The 23,666-nt window shown below is 48.8% G+C and overlaps 1 protein-coding gene across 10 annotated transcripts in view; it reads left to right on the plus strand.

Annotated features, from left to right (window-relative positions):
• Window positions 1–2,920: 2,920 nt before the first annotated feature.
• Window positions 2,921–23,666, plus strand: part of synrg (synergin, gamma) — a 35,646-nt gene continuing 14,900 nt past the window's right edge. For 3 of the 10 annotated variants that reach the window (XM_079732062.1, XM_079732063.1, XM_079732064.1), the window contains exons 1-14: window positions 2,925–2,964; window positions 7,037–7,077; window positions 8,599–8,888; window positions 9,719–9,846; window positions 10,624–10,729; window positions 11,060–11,174; window positions 12,876–13,184; window positions 14,734–15,018; window positions 17,098–17,178; window positions 17,711–17,907; window positions 18,855–19,100; window positions 19,304–19,446; window positions 21,737–21,855; window positions 22,137–22,199. In XM_079732062.1, coding sequence (XP_079588188.1) covers window positions 2,930–2,964; window positions 7,037–7,077; window positions 8,599–8,888; window positions 9,719–9,846; window positions 10,624–10,729; window positions 11,060–11,174; window positions 12,876–13,184; window positions 14,734–15,018; window positions 17,098–17,178; window positions 17,711–17,907; window positions 18,855–19,100; window positions 19,304–19,446; window positions 21,737–21,855; window positions 22,137–22,199 — 2,158 coding nt within the window. In that variant the 5' untranslated portion in view covers window positions 2,925–2,929. Of the gene's footprint in view, window positions 2,965–7,036; window positions 7,078–8,598; window positions 8,889–9,718; window positions 9,847–10,623; window positions 10,730–11,059; window positions 11,175–12,875; window positions 13,185–14,733; window positions 15,019–17,097; window positions 17,179–17,710; window positions 17,908–18,854; window positions 19,101–19,303; window positions 19,447–21,736; window positions 21,856–22,136; window positions 22,200–23,666 lie in introns of all 10 variants that reach the window. The other 7 variants (XM_079732068.1, XM_079732069.1, XM_079732060.1 and 4 more) reach the window with 4 other exon arrangements.

The following is a 23,666-nucleotide window of genomic DNA, read 5'->3' on the forward strand; positions in this document are numbered from 1 at the left end:
TTGGCTGAAAATGTACTAACAGCTGTTACTGTATAAGTTAAAACAACACAATGGCGATGTAATGACTGATAATTGGTTCAGAGGTCTGACATTATATTCATATATTCAGTATCATTTAAAACCACACAATGGCGTTGAAATGACTGATAATTGGTTCAGGGGTCAGACATTCTCTATTCTACATTGATTGCCAGTCAGTTATATTACGCTCTGTAGAAGATTGATGAACAAATATACAATCAATGGATGATCGATCAAATGAAAATGGTTTTGTTGGAAAACATGTTTTCCAACGTAAAGAAGGAGGCTTAAGCCAAATTATATATTAGTATTACCTTTAGCAATAACTAATGAATGTTTTCAATAGTGTTTTCATTCATATGAGCTGCGGTAATTGCTGTAGCTTTTGGACAGCAGTCAAAGACTTGTTACCCAGACTCTGGACTTCAATTCAAAACCTCATTCAAAGATGTGTGATGTGGTTTGGTGTCAAACACCGAAATGCATCAAAGGCCCTTCTGTCAATAATAAATCCACTGAGAAAAAAATACTTTTCTTCACAGTGTGACGGAGTTGTTTCAATGCAATTTTGTGTTAATTGTCCCATTCTAGTTTGACCGCTGTTTGCACCAAACAAGCGACCATAAAATGCAGGACGGCTCAGAACAATTATGATAAACTACGGAGGTGTGTGGCAAAAAGAAACAACCAGACCTGCTTTCACTTGCCTGGGTGTTGGGGGTCCTTTGGGGAACCATTTCACCCTAATAGCTCTATAGTGGACCCAGGCAGAGTGATGGAAGAGCATTAATGCAGATCATCCCATTGCCTATAGAATCTCCCCTGACAAGACTGATGCTGTCATGCTGGTGCTGTCACGGCCCCGCTGCTCCAAGGGGTTAACGATTTATGGTGGATATTATGGGATGCCCGGCATGGGAGCCAGGTTAATGTTCTACCCACGTCCCTCTCGGGCCCTCCTCGGGGGGTCTACCCTCTCGCTGCCCAGAGCAGAGAGCCAGTCGTGGTGGGGGTAGGGGAGTGAAGGGACGGGGGACTGAGTGAGTGGCTTGGCTGGCCTCCAGCTAAACTCGGGCCCCCCAGCAGGGGGTGGGAGACCCCGCACGGTGGAGCTGGCTCTCAAAGGCCCTGAAAAGGCTCCCTTCGGGGGGGGGGGGGGGGGGGGGGGGAGCGACGCCACAGCGGAGAGACTGACGAGAGCTTACCGCCGTGCCGGCGGTGTCGTGAGAGGTGATGAACGGTAGCGGGAGGAGGCCATCATAAAGTCCTCCAGGCTGACTCACTCACACACAACAAACCTGGTTGTTTATGGCAACGGCGGCCGAGGACGATTAGTTGTCTGGATCATATTGGAGCGCCGTCTGTCGGACATGAGGTTGACCGTGATGACTCATCCAAGCTACGGGTTTGGCCGTTGGTCAGCGTTGAAAGCTTTTTTCCGAGATTAGCCAATGATAGGCCTCGGTGGAATCAGAGAGTATGAATAACTTTATTTTTATTGTATAAGTGCACTTGCTGTAAAATGGACTGCATTTATATAGCACTTTACAATATTGCCTGACGTTCACCCAGACATTCACATCCACACACCGACGGCGGGGTCAATCATGCAAGGGTACAGCCAGCTCGTCTGGAGCAGTTTGGGTGAGGTGTTTTGCTCAGGGTCACCTCGACACTCAGCTAGGAGGAGCCGGGTATCGAACTAGCAACCTTTCGGTTAACAGCCAACCCGTTCTACCTCCTGAGCTAATGCCGCCCCTATCTTAGATGTGGGGGTGTGAAAGGAAGAAAACATTGCTTGAATCGTCCTGCTCAAATCTAAAAAGGGTTGGGTGGGTGATGGACGGCGGAGGGCCTTGTCGTCCTCTGCTTTGCATTCCCTAATCAAGCTGTAAATCTCCCAGGAGGACAATGGCCGAAGGGCCCATCTTGTTACTCGGCCTTGTCACCAGGGGAACAATGAGGACGCCGGCCCGATCACGGCGTGCATCAGGCTGCGCTGGGTCCTGAGTGACCTCCCACAGCCCGTAAACATGTAAGACCAACCTTCAGGGGTCAAGTGTCGTACAATACTAATCAATAGAGTTTATGTGATTCGTTGTTTTACTTTGAATCGTTTTTTATTATAGGTTGTGTGTGAATGTGAAAGAACAATCTATTTATTGTTGAACACTGTATAACGGCGGTGTTTTAAGAGGTATGTTTGTGGTTTGATATCATAAAAGGTGTGTGCCTTGTCAGAAACCACATTATAGTGTCAATCAATCAGAAGAGAAACATAAAGGTTTATTTAATGTACTTCAGGTGTTACTGGCAGTTGGCCTACTTTTGTACTTTGAAACAGATCAAGGTTCAAACTTAATGCATAAACATATGCACATCCAGATAACCTGCAGCCGCTGGAAAACCACCTAATGACATTGGTAATTATTATTATGAATGCAGCATAATCATAATCCTTTGTTTATTCTTGTTTACTCATATCGATTCTTTATTGTATTAGCATTTCTATCTGAGTAATGTGCAGCACATTTATAGCCAATGTGAAAATAAAAATAGTGAGGCCACTTAGTTTTAACCGCAAATTAGAGTTGATATACTCAAAAAAGATTTTCAACTGCATTTAAACACATATATATTCATACTCGCTTAATCTAGATTAGGGAATAAAAAGGAATATTCATAATATATTATGAATTATGAAAGGAAAACTGTTATTTATTGTAAGCCTCGTCACAATAAATGACACTTGACTGAAGTTTTCGTTATAGTAGCATACCATACTAGTAGTATAGTTGTGACAACGAGGACACCTTGCGGTGCTTCACACGCATTACAGCAACCCGGAAGTGCCCGCTATCGTCACTGCTGACGACATCCCTCAGATTAGGAAACTACTGTTATCAAGATGGCGCTACGGCCAGGATCTGGGGGAGGCGGCAGGTATTATGCTCTTTTTTTATAACCATACGTGTCTAAATGTGGGATAGTTTGTCGATACGACGCCCTGTAATCAAGCGGCTCATGTATTTAGCGTCAAGGTCGGACTAAGCCTCGATCAGCAGAGCTGCTTTGTTGTCGAGGACCAGAGAAGAGGCAGACAGGTGTCTAGATATGCTGCTTGCTAGCTGGTCCGTCTGGTTTGGTCTGGAAGAGGCAGAGCCGTGTATGTAGGCCAGGTTAGCTACGACCTTCCCCCCTCTGCTGTGTTTGTATGTTTCAATGTTTGCGTCTCTAGATCAACGTGTGCTTCAACAAGTAGCCTAGCTGTCAACTCGGACCCGAATGACAGTCCCCCTCCTGCCATTGTCGCCGACTCCAGCTTGTGTGTGTGTGTGTGTGTGTGTGTGTGTGTGTGTGTGTGTGTGTGTTATGAGTACTGGTAAGCTACATGGAGATCAGAAGATCAGTGGTCCTGCAACATAGTGGGGGAGAATGGCGTTGAATCCTCCTGACCTGTAAGGCCTAGTTTTGTTGCTCTGGTTGCTCTGACAACCCCCTGCTGTGTGCACTCTACGTCCATCCAGCCTGTTTCAGGGGTGCTGATGACGTAGGAATCAGCTCTGAGCTGATGTGCTTCAGAGGGGTCTCCAGGAGTTTGTAGAGTTGAGTTATTTTTTGTATCTCTGGGTTATTTTAACATGACTGTGTGTTTTTTTAACATGAGAAACACACAAAGCAATGCTCTGTTAAGCAGACACGGTCGTGGGTTTACTTTTAATTGACCATAATGACGATGGACTGGTAAATGTCTATGTAGGTCGTGTGGATTGATTAAACGTGGTGAAATGCAGCATTATCTAAAGAGAGCAGGACAGGGCATCTTCATGATTCATTCATAAGACAAGCTCTGGCGTTGCCCAGTGGTTTAAATAATATATCTGTGCTGCCTCGGTACCAAGTTCTCAACTAGCCTTGTGATACTGACACTACCTGAAATACTACACCCAAAGATGGAGATATCCTAGTCTAGGGTCTTTGAATTATTAGGCATAGCACATCCGCCTTCATGGTGATTCGTTGATTATAAATCCTCCATACAACTCAAGTATGTGTTTATTTTCCCATCTAGGCAGGTTGCGGTTGGGTTTAGTCATCAAGATGAAACTAGTTTAGGTGGCGGGCCCATTTTATCGGTCTATCGCTTAAGTAAGATATCTACTGGAAAACATCAGAACATTGACCTGCCTAACAAACCCCAAGGTTTTTTTCCCTCCCAAATGTGGAACAGCATGTTGAAAGTAGGAAAGACACAAGGAAAATTAAATGAACTAGTGAAGGACACTGACCAATATAAAATTGAATTGATGTAAATGTTATTTTTGAATGGTAGAGCGGTGGGATGCCAGTAGATGGAGCAGTACTACCGGGTCTCTAAACAGATAACCACCCTGAGTTGATGAAATAATTCTCTAACCTCCCTATCCCTTTACATGGAGTTGACATCGGCTAGGCTATTCAGCTCCAAAGTCAGACGATCTCTTCTTAAACTCTTTAATCCCTTGATGACCCAAATACATTTTTTATCATGACTTTTATTTTTATTTACATCTTTTGCCCCTTTTTGGCCTAACTGCTACTCATGTCTAAGTAGTGGAAGCACGATGTAGCAGCCTAGGAGGGATACAGAGATAGTCAGTCCTTATTTCTTTAGCCTATCTCCTACTCATGTCTAAGTAGTGGAAGAATGATGTAGCTGTACCCTTCTACTGCTCACCGGGCAGCAAATGTACGATGAGGCCATCTTGTGATGTTTGGGTGCATGCCAAATGTTTAAGCAGCATTTCAGTGGGTGGAAAAAAACCTTATCAGTTAATGTGACTATTTATTCTTTATCTTAAAGTTGCTGACAGGGTGACAAGGCAAATAAGACGTAGCGGTGCATAAATCAACCTGCCACACAGTCATACTCCTCTTCACTTCTTTATTTATTGTGGCTAACGTTTCCACCCAAGCCTTCGAGTTCCCCTTTTCACAGGAGTGATATCTATCCTAAGGCTTATTTTCATTAATTATGCAATGCGTTGATATTATATTGTGTAGTGAAGTTATGTTCTGTGAGGTGTGGAAAAAACCCCTATGAATTATAAATGAGTGTGAGATAGTTTCCATACAAACAATTAGGTTATTTGAGGATGGTTATGACTAGACAAACACTAATCGCCCATCTGCTACTATGCCTAATGGCCTGGCAGGCCGCCTCCCCACACATCCCGGTCTTAACCTTACTGAACGCATCATTGCAAGATTCACATTTTAAAGGAGTTATGCCACCAGGTGTCAGTGTGATTAGCCATGACAAGCCGTGCGAAAATCTGCCGTTTTCTGTGTTTTAGTGACATCACAAATGGATGATGGATTGATGAGCAACATTTGCTACAGTTTACTGGGTACGTTGGTAGACTGATCTTTCCTGCACCCCTCATGACTGGCAGCATAATACCACCCCTTTCAAAGTACCGATCTCACGGCATTAAGCCCACATCATCTTCCTCTATTCCGTGTCTAACAAAGCAAGGCCACACCCAGCCTCCACATCTGCAATCACTGCTGCTGATCTCTTTAATCTGCTAATCCGTGACCCGATATTTCGCTTATTCTACGGTGAGTGTGCGTGTTGTGGCACCCACCCACCCAGGATATCATCAGTTCTCCCCATGAAAGCCTGGTGAGCCGCAGGTCTCTCCCTCGGAGCAGCTGTGAACGGCTTACCCTCCCATGTCGGGTGTCATCCTCTTTTATCTCCCACGTTTTGTTGAGTTGCTGCCAATCCCGCCTGTGTTGGAGCCTGGCAGCACAGACCCGGCCTCCGCTGACGCCGGCTGCTCTGTCTGCTTCAAGGCCTGTCTCGTCTGGTTTGAGACGCTCTCTTTCGCTCTTCCAGGATCTGTTAACTCAATGGTTTAGGCTGTAGCCTTACGTCTTAATAAACATTACTCTAGCGCCGTGCAGTTCCCTGCGCGTCAGCCAAAGTGCCGTCTCTTTGCACGGATCCCCTTTTAGTCGGCCAGGCCTGAGGTAGCCGTTTAAAAACGATTTGAATCAACTCTATAGCAGTTAAACACCTGTTCTGCAGCTGATGTTAATGCAGCTGCTATTGTGATCTCTTGCTCACTTAGCATTTAAATTGGTTGGAGTCTTAAGGTTGCACCTAGCATGGGCGTTGCACATACCAATGAGGCCATTACAAAAGCACATTTAAATTGCCGGGATGGGTGCAGCCGCCTTGAAGCACCTCTTAAACGGCCGCGGCACAGGAGAAGCACACTCTGTAGTTGTTGCTCTTGAATGCCCTTGTTCCTCTGATCGATACATGTCTTCCCAAGCATCAGGTATACAGGGATCAATGTTCGCTTTATTTCTTGGGGCAGGTTTAGTGCCCGTGGTCAGTGTGATATTATGGGCTGTTCATGCCCTCTGTAGAGTAAAGGCAGAAGTTAAGGCTAGTTTTATATTCAGATGGTGTCTCGCTGCTCTATTAAAAAAAAAGGGAACGATTATTATGGGCGATGTGGCAGAAATGAACGTTTTTTTTTTAAGGCACAAATTATATGTGTGTGCCAACATAGATTTCGAAATAGAAACAATCAAGACAATGCAAACAAAGCATCATGGCAACTAGAATGTACCAAATGCATATATCTGTATTTAATCATCCTATATCAACAAGCCTGTTCCTCATTTGTTTAATGTGACTGAAATAGTAACTTACTTTTCAATTTATCTCACTTTTGAAAGTGTATTTTTCGGATGCCTCCTAGGACACTTATTATTCAGGTGTTTTGCATACATGGATCACGCATCCGTCACATGCCCATGATTTAGTCGTGATCATGACTCAACACTGTTTTCACTGTTCACCACCACAAGTGTCGCTCCCTAGCTCCCTAGTTCCCTAGCTCCCTAGCTCCCTCCCTTCTAGGGCTCCTACAGCCTGTTTGTGAGGGCCATGTTGACTTTTAAGCGTGTGTTTGAATCTCGTTATCTGTGCTTTTCCCTCCTCTCCTCCTTGCAGCTTCATGTATCCGGTCGGAGGGGGCATGAGACCCACACAGGGTGAGTCACCGCTCGGTCAACATGGCTGCCTGGGGCCCCTCCTCACCTCTTCTCTCCCCCCTCCTCACCTCTTCTCTCCCCCCTCCTACCCTCTTCTCTCCCCCCTCCTCACCTCTTCTCTCCCCCCTCCTCACCCCGTCTCTCTCCCCTCCTCACCTAGTCTCTCTCCCCCCTCCTCACCCCGTCTCTCCCCCCTCCTCACCTCTTCTCTCTCCCCCCTCCTCACCTCTTCTCTCTCCCCCCTCCTCACCTAGTCTCTCTCCCCCCTCCTCACCTCTTCTCTCCCCCCTCCTCACCTCCCCTCCTCCCCTCTTCTCTCTCTCCCCCCTCCTCACCTCCCCTCTCTCTCCACTCCTCACCTCTCTCCCCTCACCACTGCTTGCCGCTGAATAAACTCTAGCTCTAACAAAGTGCATCGTTACCAATGCGAAGCGGTCCCCCTGTTGTCCTGTGGCGCTCACTGCCAGAACCGCCCGGCCAGCCTTGCATTTATGCTAATCCATGCCTAATTTTTTTCATTTTTGCACGCGCTATTTATGCGAAGTTGTTCCCCGTTGTGGAGCAAATTCAACAAAGGTGGTCATTAAACAAATAAGGCTGCTGGTTCAGTTTAGAGCTTCGCTGTCCGTGGTTTGTTAATTCGACAATAAATCCTCCCCTTGCCACTTGGGATTATTTCTTTATTTTCTGGGGAGATTAATTATGTTTTGCGGCACGTCCTTACCGGGCTATTTATCCAGGCTGCCTGAGCATCAATGTGGTGAGTGATCTGGAGGCCAACTCCTAGTCTCTGCTGAGCAGATACAGCATCCGCCAGGCTCCCACCCCTCCACCTCTACCACCACCACCACCACCAGCACTACCAGTACCACCAGTACCACCCAAACCCTTACTGTTAGGAATGGAGTCAGGGTTATGTTAGGGCTGGGCGATTAATCGAATTTCGATCTCGATTTCGATTTTAGCATTTCTAACGATCACAAAACTAATATAACCGAGTTTTAGATTATTTTCTTTTTTATTATTATTATTAAATGTATTATATAAAGTGCAGAACGGCTGGATACATATCTGAAATTATTTTAGATTGGAACATTTTCTTTTTGATCATTTTGTGTATTTTTTTAAGTCAAAATTTCAAAGTTCTCCGTTACAAAGTGTTTTTTGGGAGAGACATGCTGAATAAATACATCATGTTTTCAAACTCAAAAATAATCGTTTGAATAATCGTGATTTCAACATTGGCCAAAATACTTGTGATTATGATTTTTCCCATAATCAAGCAGCCCTAGGTTATGTCGCTGAGCCTGCTGATGATCTGCCACTGTCGCGCTATGTCCCCGTTAATGTTATCTGTGTGTGTCACCAGATACCGGTCAAGCACTTCTGACTATTATTCAGGATGCCCTTATAGGGATTTTTGCCGTTTCTGTGACGTGTACCACAAGTGACAGCGTGTGTGTGTCTGTGCATATGTGTGTGTGTGCGTCTGTTTGCCTTTGTGTGTATGTGTGTGTGCAGGCATGATGCCCATGCAGCAGCAACAACAACAACAACAACAGCAACAGCAGCAGCAGCAACAGCAGCATCAGCAGCAGCTGCAGCAACAACACCAACAGCATCAACAACACCAACAACACCATCAACAACAACAACACCAACAACAACAACAACAACAGCAGCAGCAGCAGCAGCATCATCAGCAGCATCAGCAGGGCTTCCCAATGGTGCAGGTCATGCAGCCCAACATGCAGGGCATGGTGGGGATGAACTACGGCGGACAGATGCCCCCAGGCGCGATGCCCATGCAGGTATGAATCCTCACACCTGTATGCAGTAAGGCTTTCCCCCACTAAGAACTGTGTTGGTTGTTATGAGGTTATATTCAAAGTGAATGACGATAACCTGATGAGACGCCGGATGTGTTGTTGTAAGAAGACAAACTAATGTTTTAATCATGAGTGAAGCCATGCATGTGAGGAGTATTGTGAGTATTGTGCTCACAGCACAGAGGTTGTCTTTGTGCGTTCCCAGATAAAGAACATAAATGTATAAATCACCAGTGAATGCTTGACACCCATGAAAAGAGATGCACATGTATTTTATGGAAGGCTCCGTTATAAGAGCAGTCGTGATAGCTTCTGTCACACATTCTCATGGCGCTGACGATGTTTGTCGTTCCTAACTGCGTGCGTACAACTGAAACAGTGTTCAGTGATCCTTTTAAGCATCCATCTCCCCCTGTTTGCCTTGCTGAATGGAGATGTTTACCAATCACACTGAGCACCAGCCAGGCATAAACAGCACGGCGCCGCCTGCATGCTAACTGTTAATAAGACTTCTGCACCACTGACTTCTCTTGGAATTGCATCGTGTTTTCCCGCTCCTGTGAGTATTTAATGGAGAACGCGGAGCATGCACACAAATGATTTCCTTCCTGATCTCGTGTGTGTGTGTGTGTGTGTCTGTGTCTGTGTGTTTGCGCACCTGTGTGTGTGTGTGTGCGCACCTGTGTGTGTGCGCACCTGTGTGTATCTGTGCGTGTGTGCGTGCGTGCATGTGCGTGTGTGTGCGCGCCTGTGCGTTCGTGTGCCTGTGCGTGCGTGTGTGTGTGTGTGTGTGTGTGTGTTTTGACCACCAGGGAGGCATGCAGATGGGGATGCAGGCCCCAGGCATGCAGTTCATGGGCCAGGCTCAGTTCATGGGCATGAGAGCCCCAGGGCACCAATACACAGCCGACATGCAGAAACAGATGGCCGAAGAGCATCAGTAAGCCTCACGCCTCGATCTCCTCTCTGCGTGCGTGTGCGTGTGCGCGTGTGCATGTGCGCGTGTGTGTGTGTGTTGGTCTATGGTGGTGGTGTCTAGGAGTGGTGTGTTTGTCTATGCTGTGTTTCTGTTCGTGTTTGCTGCTACTCCGGTTCTGAAGGGTATTTGCGAATCATTTCCTGAGATGAGTACAAACACGGAAGAGAAGGGAAATTAAATTTGTATTTACTGTGGTGTTTTTCTCGAACACTTATTTCATACGATAGTAACAAGGGAAAAGAAGCAATTCAAGTATTTTTCCCATTTTAAGGCTTGTGTTGACAAGAAAAACAGCCCATAAAATGGCTTTGTGGAATTTGATAATGACTACAATTTTAGAAATGAAAACATTTTGGAAGAGGCTGACTTTCCCTTATGAGGCTCAGAGGACACACCAGAGAGGCTCTTTACATTGTTATTTTAATGAAGAAATGATTCAAAATAACAATTCAACAGCTCGCTGAAAGTACTGTCAGCGCATGGCATTAGTACTGCCAGGGTTAGGGGTTTGATTCCCACTGGGGCCATCAATGCCAAGAATGTATACACTTACATAAGCCAGGAAAATACACAAGTAAGAATCAAGAACGGTCATGAGGTGTGCGTGTCTTTGGATGTGTGTGCGTGTGTGTGTCTCTGGGTGTGTGTGTGTGTGTGTGTGCGTGTGTGTGCGTGTGTGTGTGTGTGTGTGTGTGTGTGTGTGGTGCCCCCCCGTCATGCGTCCCTCTCTCCCTGTAGGAAGCGTCTGGGGCAGCAGCAGCGCATGCTGGAGGAGGACCGGAAGAGGCGTCAGTTTGAGGAGCAGAAGCAGAAGCTCCGGCTGCTCAGCAGCGTCAAGCCCAAGGTGAGACCCCCACCCAGCTAGAACCCCACCCCCAACCAGCCAGAGCCACACCCCTTAGCCCGGCCAAGACCACGCCCCCTACTCAACCAGACTCCGCCCAGCCAAAACCAGCCCTTTACTCCGCCCCTACACAACCAGACCCCGCCCCCTACACAACCAGACCCCGCCCCCATGCATTCAGACTCTGCCCCCAACCCCCACTAGACCCAGCCCCATGCCCTCCCTCCCACCCCATCCCTAGTGCAGGACCTCCCATCCCTGTCTCATTACTGGAGCAGGAGGTGGAGGTCGTCACGGTTACGTTTGACCTCCGGTGTCCGTTGTGCGCAGGTGGGCGGGGAGAAGAGCCGGGACGACGCCCTGGAGGCCATCAAGGGCAACCTGGACGGCTTCAGCAGGGACGCCAAGATGCACCCAACGCCCTCCGCGCAGACCAAGAAGCCAGGTACCTAACCCCCTGTAGGCCAGCCAGGTACCTGACCCCCTGTAGGCCAGGTACCTGACCCCCTGTAGGCCAGCCAGGTACCTGACCCCCTGTAGGCCAGGTACCTGACCCCCTGTAGGCCAGCCAGGTACCTGACCCCCTGTAGGCCAGGTACCTGACCCCCTGTAGGCCAGGTACCTGACCCCCTGTAGGCCAGCCAGGTACCTGTCCCCCTGTAGGCCAGCCAGGTACCTGTCCCCCTGTAGGCCAGGTACCTGACCCCCTGTAGGCCAGGTACCTGACCCCCTGTAGGCCAGGTACCTGTCCCCCTGTAGGCCAGCCAGGTACCTGACCCCCCTGTAGCCCAGGGACCTGTCCCCCTGTAGGCCAGGTACCTGTCCACCTGTAGGCCAGGTACCTGTCCACCTGTAGGCCAGGTACCTGACCCCCTGTAGGCCAGGTACCTGACCACCTGTAGGCTAGGTACCTGTCCACCTATAGGCCAGCCAGGTACCTGTCCACCTGTAGGCCAGGTACCTGACCCCCTGTAGGCCAGGTACCTGTCCCCCTGTAGGCCAGGTACCTGTCCACCTGTAGGCCAGGTACCTGTCCACCTGTAGGCCAGGTACCTGACCCCCTTTAGGCCAGGTACCTGTCCACCTGTAGGCCAGGTACCTGTCCACCTGTAGGCTAGGTACCTGTCCACCTATAGGCCAGCCAGGTACCTCACCACCTGTAGGACAGGTACCTGTCCACCTGTAGGCCAGGTACCTGTCCTCCAGTAGGCTAGCCAGGGACCTGACCACCTGTAGGCCAGGTACCTGTCCTCCTGTAGGCCAAGTACCTGACCCCCTGAAGGCCAGGTACCTGACCCCCTCTAGGTCAGGTACCTGTCCAGCTGTAGGCCAGGTACCTGGCCCCCTGTAGGCCAGGTACCTGACCCTCTGTTGGCCAGGTACCTGGCCCCCTGTAGGCCAGGTACCTGGCCCCTGTAGGTCAGGTACCTGACCCCCTGTAGGTCAGGTACCTGACCACCTGTAAGCCAGGTACCTCACCACCTTTAGGTCAGGTACCTGTCCAGCTGTAGGCCAGGTACCTGTCCACCTGTAGGCCAGGTACCTGTCCACCTGTAGGCCAGGTACCTGACCCCCTGTAGGCCAGGTACCTGACTCCCTGTAGGCGAGTTTCTTGGCTGGCTGCAGCTGTAGGGGTCTGTAGGTCTAACCACCTAAGCCAAGGGTTTCACAGCTCATGTGAACAGACTGCAGGCCAGGCCGCCATGCCCGAGGACCACCAAAGTAACCCGCCTCCTTTTGTGTGCACTATATTACATGGTTCTTAATTCATACTTCATCGTCGTCCTTGTGGTATTTCTTCTACTCTTTCTGTACTTGTGCTAATATTATTTAATAGATCTTGATAGATATGTAACGGTTGTCTTCATTTCGTTTTTTGTTGTAACTTTGTAGCTTAGTCACTTGTGCACGGCCGAAAATATCAACTGATTGACACCCGAACCTCTATGGTTTTAATGCCGCTATTGAGAGTCAGATCTTTGACTCGGATCCAATTATCCGCTCTACAGCTGTATATTTTGTGGCCGTGCACACAAAAGATTTCCGCTTCCTCACTCTTATGTGAACCACTGAACCCATCCTGTATTTGCAGTGTGTGTGTGTGTGTGTGTGTGTCATCATCATCCTTATTTCTCCATTTCTGCAGAGTCATCGGCATCTCACTCCACCGCCCTCCCCCACTCCCTCCCCCATTCCCTCCCCCATTCCCTCCCCCCCGCCGCACCCGACGACGAGGATGAGTTCAGTGACTTTATTCAGGGGCCCATAGACTCCTTCTCCTCTTCCTCCTCCACCTCATCTTCCTCTACTACAACATCCTCCCAGCACCACCTTCCCTCCCAGCCCCAGGCCACACCCTTCCCCCCCACCTCGCCCACCAATTCCCCGGCTCCCTCCCCCCTGCCCCCCGCTCAAACCTCTGCTGTCCAACTCAGCTCTCAAACTACGTTTCAAGGTAACCGCTCCAAAGCTTTATCCCTGACCTCATCCCCACTCCCATCGCCAGTGTCTTGAGGCTCCTCCTCCTCCAGCAGGAGTAGGTGTGGTAGTTGTAGACAGAGAGCTCTCGTGAGGAACCAGAGGGGCTGGCTTTTGAGTGGCTGCTGTGTGTCGTTAATGCGTTGGCAGCGGTGCGCGTGTTAGGAGGCTTTTTAAAGCATGCAGCCCTTCTTCTTACCAGTTGCTCTAAACCTGCACTATGAGACTCCCTCTGTTATGGTCCAAATAGGATTTTGTTTGTCTTGCTCTCCACAGACCGACTTAATTCAGAGGAAAATGTTCCCTGTGTTCGTCGATTCCCGGGGGGGCTCATATTACTTTTTGAATTGAATCAATTGAAACAAGCGTGACGCAGCGACGAAAGAAAACGTTCAGGTTGGGAATATTGAAGTAACTGGCCCGTGATGATGCGTAACCCAGTACATCCCAGTAGTCTGCTAGAGCCCTGGAGTGATTAAGTCAAGTTTGCGTCCTTGCGTCCTGTTGACGGAGTAAGACGAGGCCGATTCCGCCTCAAACTCTCGGTAGCTCAGTCTTTCTCCTTTTGTGAGTGTTTGCACATTTGTGCTCATTCACGTGTACGTAGTCCACCTCTTGATGTGGTGAATAAGTTGTGGTGTTGTGATGGACCCCTGGTCTTTAATATAGGCCTGACCGAAGGACGGATCACTGTTAACATAAACATCAACCCCCCCCGTCCTTCAAGGGGTTCAGTGACCTAGATGTTGAATTGATCACATGTTCAGATATCCTCCCGCTCTGAGATGGCAGCTCAACACTGCTGGACCTGCAGAATGTGCGCCTGGATCAGATCAGGCGCACATTCAGTTCAGGTTGGGAATATTGAAGTAACTGGCCCGTGATGATGCGTAACCCAGTACATCCCAGTAGTCTGCTAGAGCCCTGGAGTGATTAAGTCAAGTTTGCGTCCTTGCGTCTTGTTGACGGAGTAAGACGAGGCCGATTCCGCCTCAAACTCTCGGTAGCTCAGTCTTTCTCCTTTTGTGAGTGTTTGCACATTTGTGCTCATTCACGTGTACGTAGTCCACCTCTTGATGTGGTGAATAGGTTCTGGTGTTGTGATGGACCCCTGGTCTTTAATATAGGCCTGACCGAAGGACGGATCACTGTTAACATAAACATCAACCCCCCCCGTCCTTCAAGGGGTTCAGTGACCTAGATGTTGAATTGATCACATGTTCAGATATCCTCCCGCTCTGAGATGGCAGCTCAACACTGCTGGACCTGCAGAATGTGCACCTGGATCAGACTTTACATACCGAAATATACTTGGAAAGAAAACATCATACATTATTCACTGTCCGCCGCCGAGAAAGTAAACACAGTACCAGACTCAGCTCGATAGAAGTCATAACAAACTGACAGTTATACTGAACCCAACACACATCAGCAAAGTACAAAGGAGTGCAGTATCGCACCGCTATAACCACCTGTGGGTGTCTCTGGAGTGACGTTGTGTTCCCGGTCCGCTCCCCCCCACCCAGGCCCGTCCCTGGAAGAGAAGCTCTTCTCCTCCTGTGACATGAGCGCCGACAAGCGGGCGCAGGTTAGCTTCAGGGCCCCGGCGGGGAAGGCCCCGCGGGCCAAGGTCTCGGCCCGCTTCCGTCCCAGCGCCACGGCCCGCGACTGGGCCGCCGCCTCCGAGGACTTGAGCTCCGTCTTCACCATACAGAGCAGCCCGCCGGAGGCCCCGGCGCCGCCGGCGCCATCCGTGGCCGCCGCCCCCTTGCCGCAGGCCAACCCCTTCCCTCGTGGGGGCAGGGACAGTGGTGAGAGAGAAGAGTCTTAGGGGCCTCGCTCGCTCGCCCGCTCTCTGGCTCCGCTGCTCTATTAGTAAAGTGGTCGAGGTTGGGAAGATATGGAGGTCTAAAGACGCCGTGGGTCGCTACAGGAATATATGATGAACCGATGTGTGAAAGACTCTCAATATGTATTTTATTTGTAATATATATTATAATATTAGGCGTCGAGTTCTTTTGTTCAAACATTGCAGTTGTAGACACACTGAACACTTTTTATTTTACTACTACGACATGAAGTACTGTATCAAATTCCATATTATTTTCCTCGTATTTATTTAGCTGACGCAGGCTGCAGAATCTGAACAGGGCGTGCTCTTTATAACCCACTGGCCGAGCCTCTGCCTCTGATTGGACGACTGATTGGACGACTGTAAACATTGGAACCGAGCAGCGCACATGAATAATTCATGGCGTGGTTCGAATCTCATTATCATAATAAGCAATAAGAACGCGTGAAACCAAATATTGAAAGAAAGCCTCTAAATTATGAATGTGTATGAAATATATGTTAAGTATAATAATTGAATTAACTTACTGTAGGACCGTTAATGAAATTTAAGTCTGTAAAAAAAAAATCTCACCGCATAAGGTATGGGAGCTGTTCAGTGTTTTGGTTCATCATATATTCATGGTACTGACATCATTTAAACTTTAGGGCTCCACAGGGCAAACAAATCTGCTTTCCTTCCAACCCTGTTGCTTTTTCCAGTCCATTGCCCCGCACTAACAACAACAATAACAACAACAACAACGATGACCATGCATTACTTCTCCCTGCGTCTCTCTTCACTCCGGTAAATAACTGCCTCTTGTCAGATTGATCACTGACCCGTCCTCCCAGTCCTTCACTTTGTTTACGAGCGGTGCTCCATCATCGCTATGGTTACCGGGTGCCATGTTGACCCAACGCTAAAGGCCGACGTTCGCTCTAGCTTGCCGATGTGTGGAGCACCATGGCTGATCATGAGGTGCTCTCCGTTCCTGCCTAACTCGCTCTCCCTGCGGGCTGATTTGCTTGGGCTCGGATTGTCTTTTCCTCAGCCTGATTTGTCCTGCTTTGGTGCTTTTGTCTTTTTTGCTGCCAATCGTGATACTGGGTTCTCTCTCACTCTCGTTCTCGTTCTCCAGCTCATTCTCCAGCTTGTTCTCTCTCTCTCGTTCTCTCTGGCTCTGGCTCTCTCTCTCTTTCTCGTTCTCTCTCGTTCACTTTCTCGCGCGCTCTCTCTCTTGTTCTCTCTCGTGGTGACAGCCTGGGTACCTCACTGACTCAAATCAAGCTGCCGTCTCACTCTCTTCATTGTAATGTGGCGTCCCCTCCCTGAGGGTTGTCCCCTCCATGAGGCTGTAATCTGGGCCCGTCTGGTGGGGGGGGGGGGTTTAACCTCCAGGCTGGGGTGCGATTAGCGTAGCGCTATCAGGACCCCAAGGCCACCTGGAAGCCCGGTTCTGCATGCTGCGTCGCTGTTCCCTGAGGAGCAGAGTCGTTTATGTGTTGGTTTGTTTGTGTCCTCTGGTGTTGGTTTTATTTGTTGTCTAGGGACATGCATGTAATTGTCTGAAAGGCTGTCAGGATTTGTAATGATACCCCATTAACCCAGAGACTTCAGACTCCAGGGAATAGTGTGCGTTTAAAAGGTAGCTAACATCTGGGGCCCGCAGGTAGTGTGTTAGATGCACAATACATAGGCATCCCGTCAGTATGGTTTATTCATAAAGGCTGAAGTCCTACGTGCTGCAAAAGTAGTCCAACCAGCCATCCTCATCTGTACTGCCCATATTTCTCCAATGTCTTCTCCTTTCTCCCAGTTACGCAGCAGTGCATGCTTTGGCCCTGAGCTGTCTAAGCCAGTAGGATGACGGAGCTTGAATCAGTACTGGGATGCTATTCCCATTCCAGACAGCCGGTTGTAGGAAGCTATTCTAGTCGAGACTAGTAAAAACCAGGATTCGACTGCCAGGGAAGATGTATTGTACTATGAAAGCTCACTCTTTGTGTGTGTGTGTGTGTGTGTGTGTGTGTGTGTGTGTGTGTGTGCGCCGTGACAGCTGGTGTGGGTGGGTATCCACAACAAGAACACATCCAGCCGGTGGTGCCAGGTTGGCTGTACAACGACAGCCTGATCCCAGGTACACACACGCCACCACGCCACCGCACTGTTCCTCTCCATGCATGACACACACACATGCATGCCATACACACTTGGGTTTATTTCAAATAACGCACACACTTGGGCTTAGTTCAAAGAACGCACACTTTCTCATCTCTCCTACATTCAGTAGAGGTTGATTCTACAATGGATGCACACTTGATAATACAGCATGTACTATGACATACTTAATCATTGGCCTTTTTAATATTGACAAATGTATCTCTCCTTTATGACTAGATTTATCATTTATAAATATAGCTTCAAAAATGATTCCTTCCGTTACAATCGTAGTTTTTCCTTGTAGAGTTGCCTACCGTCCATGACGGCAGGCCACTGAAACGCGCCCTGAAATGCACCATGCGTCCAACCTCAACACATTTCCTGTCTCACTAGCCAATCAACACTTCCCAACCCCCCCCCCCCCCCCCCCCGCTCTCACCGACCGAGGAACCAATCAACACTTCACCCCCGGCTAATGGGTGTGCTGTGCCGCGTGTGTCCCCCCACAGAGCTGTTCAAGAAGGTGCTAGAGTTCACCATGACCCCGGCGGGGGTGGACACCAACAAGCTGTACCCCATCCTGATGTCCTCGGGCCTGCCCCGGGAGGCGCTGGGGCAGATCTGGGCCGCCGCCAACCGCACCACGCCGGGCATGCTGACGAAGGAGGAGCTGTACTCGGTGCTGGCGCTCATTGGCGTCGCGCAGGTACACGCACGCTCACACAAAAACACATCACACATACATACATACATACATACATACATACATACATACATACATACATACAGCACATACAGCACATACAGCACATACATACATACATACATACATACATACAGCACATACAGCACATACATACATACATACAGCACATACAGCACATACAGCACATACATACATACATACATACATACATACATACATACATACATACATACATACATACATACATACATACATACATACATACATACAGCACATACATACAGCACATACATACATACAGCACATACATACATACAGCACATACATACATACAGCACATACATACATACATACAGCACATACATACATACATACATACAGCACATACATACAGGACACACACACACAGCTCCCAGTTTCTTTAGTTTTGTTTTCTTTTGCCTTCCTTTCCCCCGGTAGAAGGGTTGACATTTAATATCTCGTTGGTGTCGCTGATCCCGCCAACAGGGCTGCCCCACGCAGGGTGGGATATGAATATGACTTACAGAACAGGGAATATTTAAAGATGTACGGAGGAACGTGAATGGTTTCAGAACAGCTAATCGTGTTCTGTTCTCGGAGGATGATGATTTAGACGCAGGGAGTGGCGATGTAGGGAGGAGTACAGGTTAAAATGTTCGTATTAATTATGACTGTGTGATGATGATGAGGATGGGGATGAAGGTAAGGGGGGAGGGGGGGGTTGGAGGTAGTAGCCTGCAGGCAGTGACTTGATGTGGGCCCTGCTCTGAGTGGGACGGATGTTGTCTGGTACCTCTCTCCAGCCTGGCGACAGACCCCCAGGCAGGGGGATAGATATGTTACACACAATGGCTCTCCCTTGCACATGACCGTATTCAAACCCTAGCCGAGCGTAAATGTGACCAAACAACTCGTCTGGGTTCCAGAGTGGCCTCCCAGCGATGAACGTGGAGATCCTGAGTCAGTTCGCCTCTCCTCCGGTACCCAACCTCCCCGCCCTGGCCATCGCCATGGCGCCCGGCATGCCCCAGCACCAGCAGCCAATGATGGCTCCGCCCCCGGTCTCCATGGCGATGCCCACCCCTCCTCCACAGGTCATGGGCATGACGTCAGCGGCCCCGGCTCAGGCCCTGCCCAACCCCGGTTTCCTGGCCAGCTTCCCACCTGTACAGGTAACGCATCAATCCATCACCATCGCCACGGCAACTCCCATCTCCCCTCTCGCCCCTCATTGGTCAGTGTGTTAAGGACCATGCTGGAAATAAGTATTTTACTTTTTACATGTCATCCTATGGATTACTGTTTTAGCGTCTTGATCCAGAAATAAATTGAAAAATCAAAATAATTGAGGGCATTGATCTCCATTTTTTTCCAGCAGGCGGCCAAGACAGACGACGATGACTTCCAGGACTTCCAAGAGGCGCCCAAGCCAGGAGGTGGCGACACGTCCTTCGCTGACTTCAAGGGGGAGTCAGGCTCCAGTTTCCCAGCCCCAGGTGCAACTCAGCACCAGAACAGGTAACCGGATGCTGCCTGTTTCCTGGACCCAAAGCACTGTGCTCCATGCCCCACAAGCAAGAAATCCACCCAATCGGACTCCTATGCCATAATACTGAATAAAACATCTTTATACACACCGATGGTAACTACCGTATCGTCCCAACAGTTAGTGCTTTAGGGTGTCTTGCTCAAAGGTACTTCAACACGTTTTCATTGGCCAGCTTGATCCAACCGACAACCACTCCTGCCAGGCCACCTGCCCAACTGTCTCGGCTACAGCTCCTCAGAGAGCTTGATAAGGAGCCACGAAGTTAGACAACCATTAGCAAGCCTTTGAAAGTGTCCTCCTCGTTTTCCAACCACTCTCTTTTACCCCTAATAGCACTTCTCAGGTGGTTGGTTTATCCCCGGTTCCATCTGAATGCGATCAGTGTCTCTATCGTCTGCCCGGCCTGGAAGCGTTTCAATCCTCCAGTGTTGTGATTGGCCGTGTTGCGGCTTAAGTGACCCCTCCCCTTCCTCCCCTCCCTGCGTACCATTGGTCACCTACTTAGGAATTCAATCCTTGCGGGCAGCAGATTTGTTTATCTTTGTACGGGACGTTTTCGAGTCCGTCCTGTCCTCAGCAATGGGGGGGGGGGGGGGGGAAACGGATCGCCGGTTATCTCTGGGAGAGACTAAAGGTTGCACGGCTGCAGCCCAGTGTCGCACATCACACGGCCCGCTGACATTCACCAGCTCCCTCCTGATATAACACCACGCCCATTCTATTAGGCGGCATGTCGTGAACTCGCGACTGCGTTTCCCAAGTCCAGGGATCAGCGGCTAATTAAAAAGGAGAGACGGAGAAGTCCACGCTGTGGGGACGGAGGGTTAGCGGACGGGTTCATCAGACGCAGTGCCTCGTCTGGAGGGGGGGGCCGTGAGCTTTGATTCCCATGTTGGTTAGATAGTGAGTTAGTTAGTTAGTATGGTTTATTTGTATAGGGATGAATGCAGACACATACTGTACACACATTATATAAGAGAATCATTATACAAGTGTATCATAGTGCTTTTAGCTCGAGCTCATTTACAATTCCTGTCCCTAGATGGGTTTTTTCTATCCACCATCCTGGCATTAAATATGACAGTTTATTATATATATTAAAATAAAAGCTCAAAAGACAATCAGAACGACACAAAATCCTGTTACAGTAAATAGCTGGAGAGGAATTTCAATTTCATGTTTACTAAAATGTTGTTCTCTGAACCCAGTTTTGTGTGGTGCTTGAAGCTGGGTGATCTTCCTGGGCGGGGGGCTGCTGTTTGTAATATCTTCTCCCCTGCAGCCTCCTACGCAGTGTGATCCTCAGACAGGACGCCTTTCTAATAGTTTGGCTGCCTCCTCCGCAGGGAGATTAATTAAATAAGAGCAGTAAAATGTCCGCCTAACAGGTGTACGGCCAGGCTGTTGGCTGCTGCCGCTGCATTTCTTATGAGGCTGTGTTTTCAAGGAGCAGAAGCAATATCCTTTTTATGTACATCGGAGTCCAACGGTATTCCCTCCTGCCCAATGCTCAGGAAGATGATGCCTGATAATGAGGTTTCATCAACAGCCTTCTGTTTGGTTTAATTTGAGGGTTGTTACAATAATGTTATCAATAAAAGCCTGTCCTATAACTGAATTGTTCTACACCTGAAAAACGCTGGCCGGCCCGTACCCCTCTCTTTGTTCACAAGAAACGTACTATTGACACTCCTTAACCCCTCCCACTTACCCTTAACCCCTCCCACTCATTCTAAACCCCTCCCACTCATCCTCAGCCCCTCCCACTCTCACCCCGCCAGCCGGGCTACACTAGTAGACCCTCAAAGCTGCACAGCCGGTTAGTGAGTTATTGAGTTTTCTGTTGTTATTAAGGGGCCCAAACTTACAACATTTTAATTTAAAATCTCGATTCAAATAGGATTTAAAAACATGACAATGTTGGTTCTCAAAACAGCACTTGTGACCGATGAAGTTTATTTAATCTAAAGGGCTCCCAGTTTTTCTACCCACTCCCAATGATGAGTCCATTTTAAGACCACTTTGAACCCTACTTCAGTCGCTCACTGTCTGGGCTGAATTAGCAATTACAAATACCTTCTTCCAGCCAACCAGACACACGCTGTCTGTATTCTCAGACAGGCTTAAACGGGATTATACCGAAATGAGTCCTCTTTCTCCTCCTTACCAGTGTTTCCTCAGTGCACCTCCTCCCATGCTGACTCCAGTCTGAGGAACCTCCTCCTTCTCCTCCTCACCTGTGTGTTGTCTCCTCCTCAGTGCACCTCCCATGCTGACTCCAGTATCAGGCACCTCCTCCTCATCGTCCTCGGACAAGTACGCGGTCTTCAAACAGCTCTCTGTGGAGCAGCCCGTGGAGGCCCCGCCCCCTGCCTCAGGTACCATCTGATCAACCCCCCCCCCCCCCCCCCCCCAAACTCAGCCCATACAAATGGCTCAGTTTAATATTAAGTTAGCTGTTCGATGTTAAACTTGTCTGTTGAGGTAGAGCAAGATGGCCCCTTTGTTGTCATTATTCCCACATCACTTTTGAATCCTTTTTATTTTCAACTGATGTCATTTATGTTGTGTTACGTCAAAGAAAACAAAGCATGAGGCAACCATAATGAATGCTCTTGTTGATGTTATTGTTATTATAATTTCTTCATCTTTTTCCCAGATACAGGTGACAAGTACAGTGTCTTCAGACAGCTGGAGCAGCCAGCTGACAAGAAAACAGCTGGTAAGGACACACACACACACACACACACACACACACACACACACACACACACACACACACACACACACACACACACACACACACACCTTTCTTACCAACCTCAAACACACACCCTTTCTTAACAAACACAAACACACAAACATCTGTTAATCACTAGAACGACACAAACACAACGATATACAATCCATAATTCTCTTTTTGGTTGCTTGGCTGAATCCCCGTTGCGTCGTGGCTGAACCAAGAAATAGTGGGCTCTGAGATGGTCCCTGTGTGCAACCAATGGCTGAAGGGCAGAAGCATAACAACAACACATACAAAACCCAACCCCGTAAATAACAACTCCAGCCACATTCGCGTCTGTTGAATTCTCCTCGACTATTCTCAGGATTTATATGGATGATTACTAGCGCCACTAAAACCGAAAAAAACACACTGAAAGAAGGAAGAGGGGGGGAGACGTAGAGCTGTAGTCGGTGTGTTGTGCGCGCCGCGGGGAACACACAGGGTATTGATCCAGGTGTGTGTCCTGCACCCTCTGTCCTCACTAGATGGGTGTCGCTGGGGCACGGCTCCTGCAGCAGCCGTAAGTCCTGCGGCCTGCTCACTGGGTGCTCATCTGACCTTCTCTCCTCCGTTGCCAGGCTCCATCTCCGTAATGAGCCCATTTGTTTTCCTCTTCTGCCACCCCCCCCCCACCCCCACCCAACCCCGCACAAAGACACAGCTGTGGACATAGATATCGATACGAGCCCCACACCAACTCGTCGCCCACTGAAGCGCCACACAATCCAGGCTTTTCTCCGTGGCCATCGTTGGCCGTAGATCCATCACGTTTATAATGTTATGCTGATGGGATGTTAATGTGATTTTAAGTGCTTCCCGGGAATGTAAAAGATGTGAACGCAATCTTAGGCAAACAGATTGGTCTAATTGGGTAATTCTTCCTGCAAAAAAAAATAGGGGACGTTGGAATTGTCCGATTTTTGCATTTCAATTCAAGTTGTCCAGAATTTCGTATTTATCACAAGTGTGGCTGCACAGCAATCCAGCACTATTGTTCTTTATGAAATGTTACTATGTCCATGAAAGGCGGGTGATTAGCACTATGCTGCCACTGATACATTCACAACGGGCCCTTCCCTGCGGAGCGGATTTGCAGTGTTCTGCTGACACACGGCCTCATTACTTCCTGTCCCTGTGTGGAGTCCACTGCATGATGGGACTCTGTCTACGGGGACGACTTGCTGTGTTTTGTGGAGTGTTTGTGTGTATTTCCTTGGGGGGTGGGGGACAGCAAAGTCCGTCCAGCGTTGACTTGCTAATCCGCTGTTGTCTCATCACGTAGGATTGTGAAAGCAAACAATCTGTTGCTAAGGCAACCGGGGTCACTGTGTGTCAACGCGATGACCTCACCGCCCCGCTGAATGTCCCTGTCCTAACGTTTGCCTTCCCCACCGATGTGCTCCG

The sequence above is a fragment of the Pollachius pollachius genome (genome assembly GCF_949987615.1).
Source record: "Pollachius pollachius genome assembly, chromosome: 3".
NCBI lineage: Eukaryota > Metazoa > Chordata > Actinopteri > Gadiformes > Gadidae > Pollachius > Pollachius pollachius.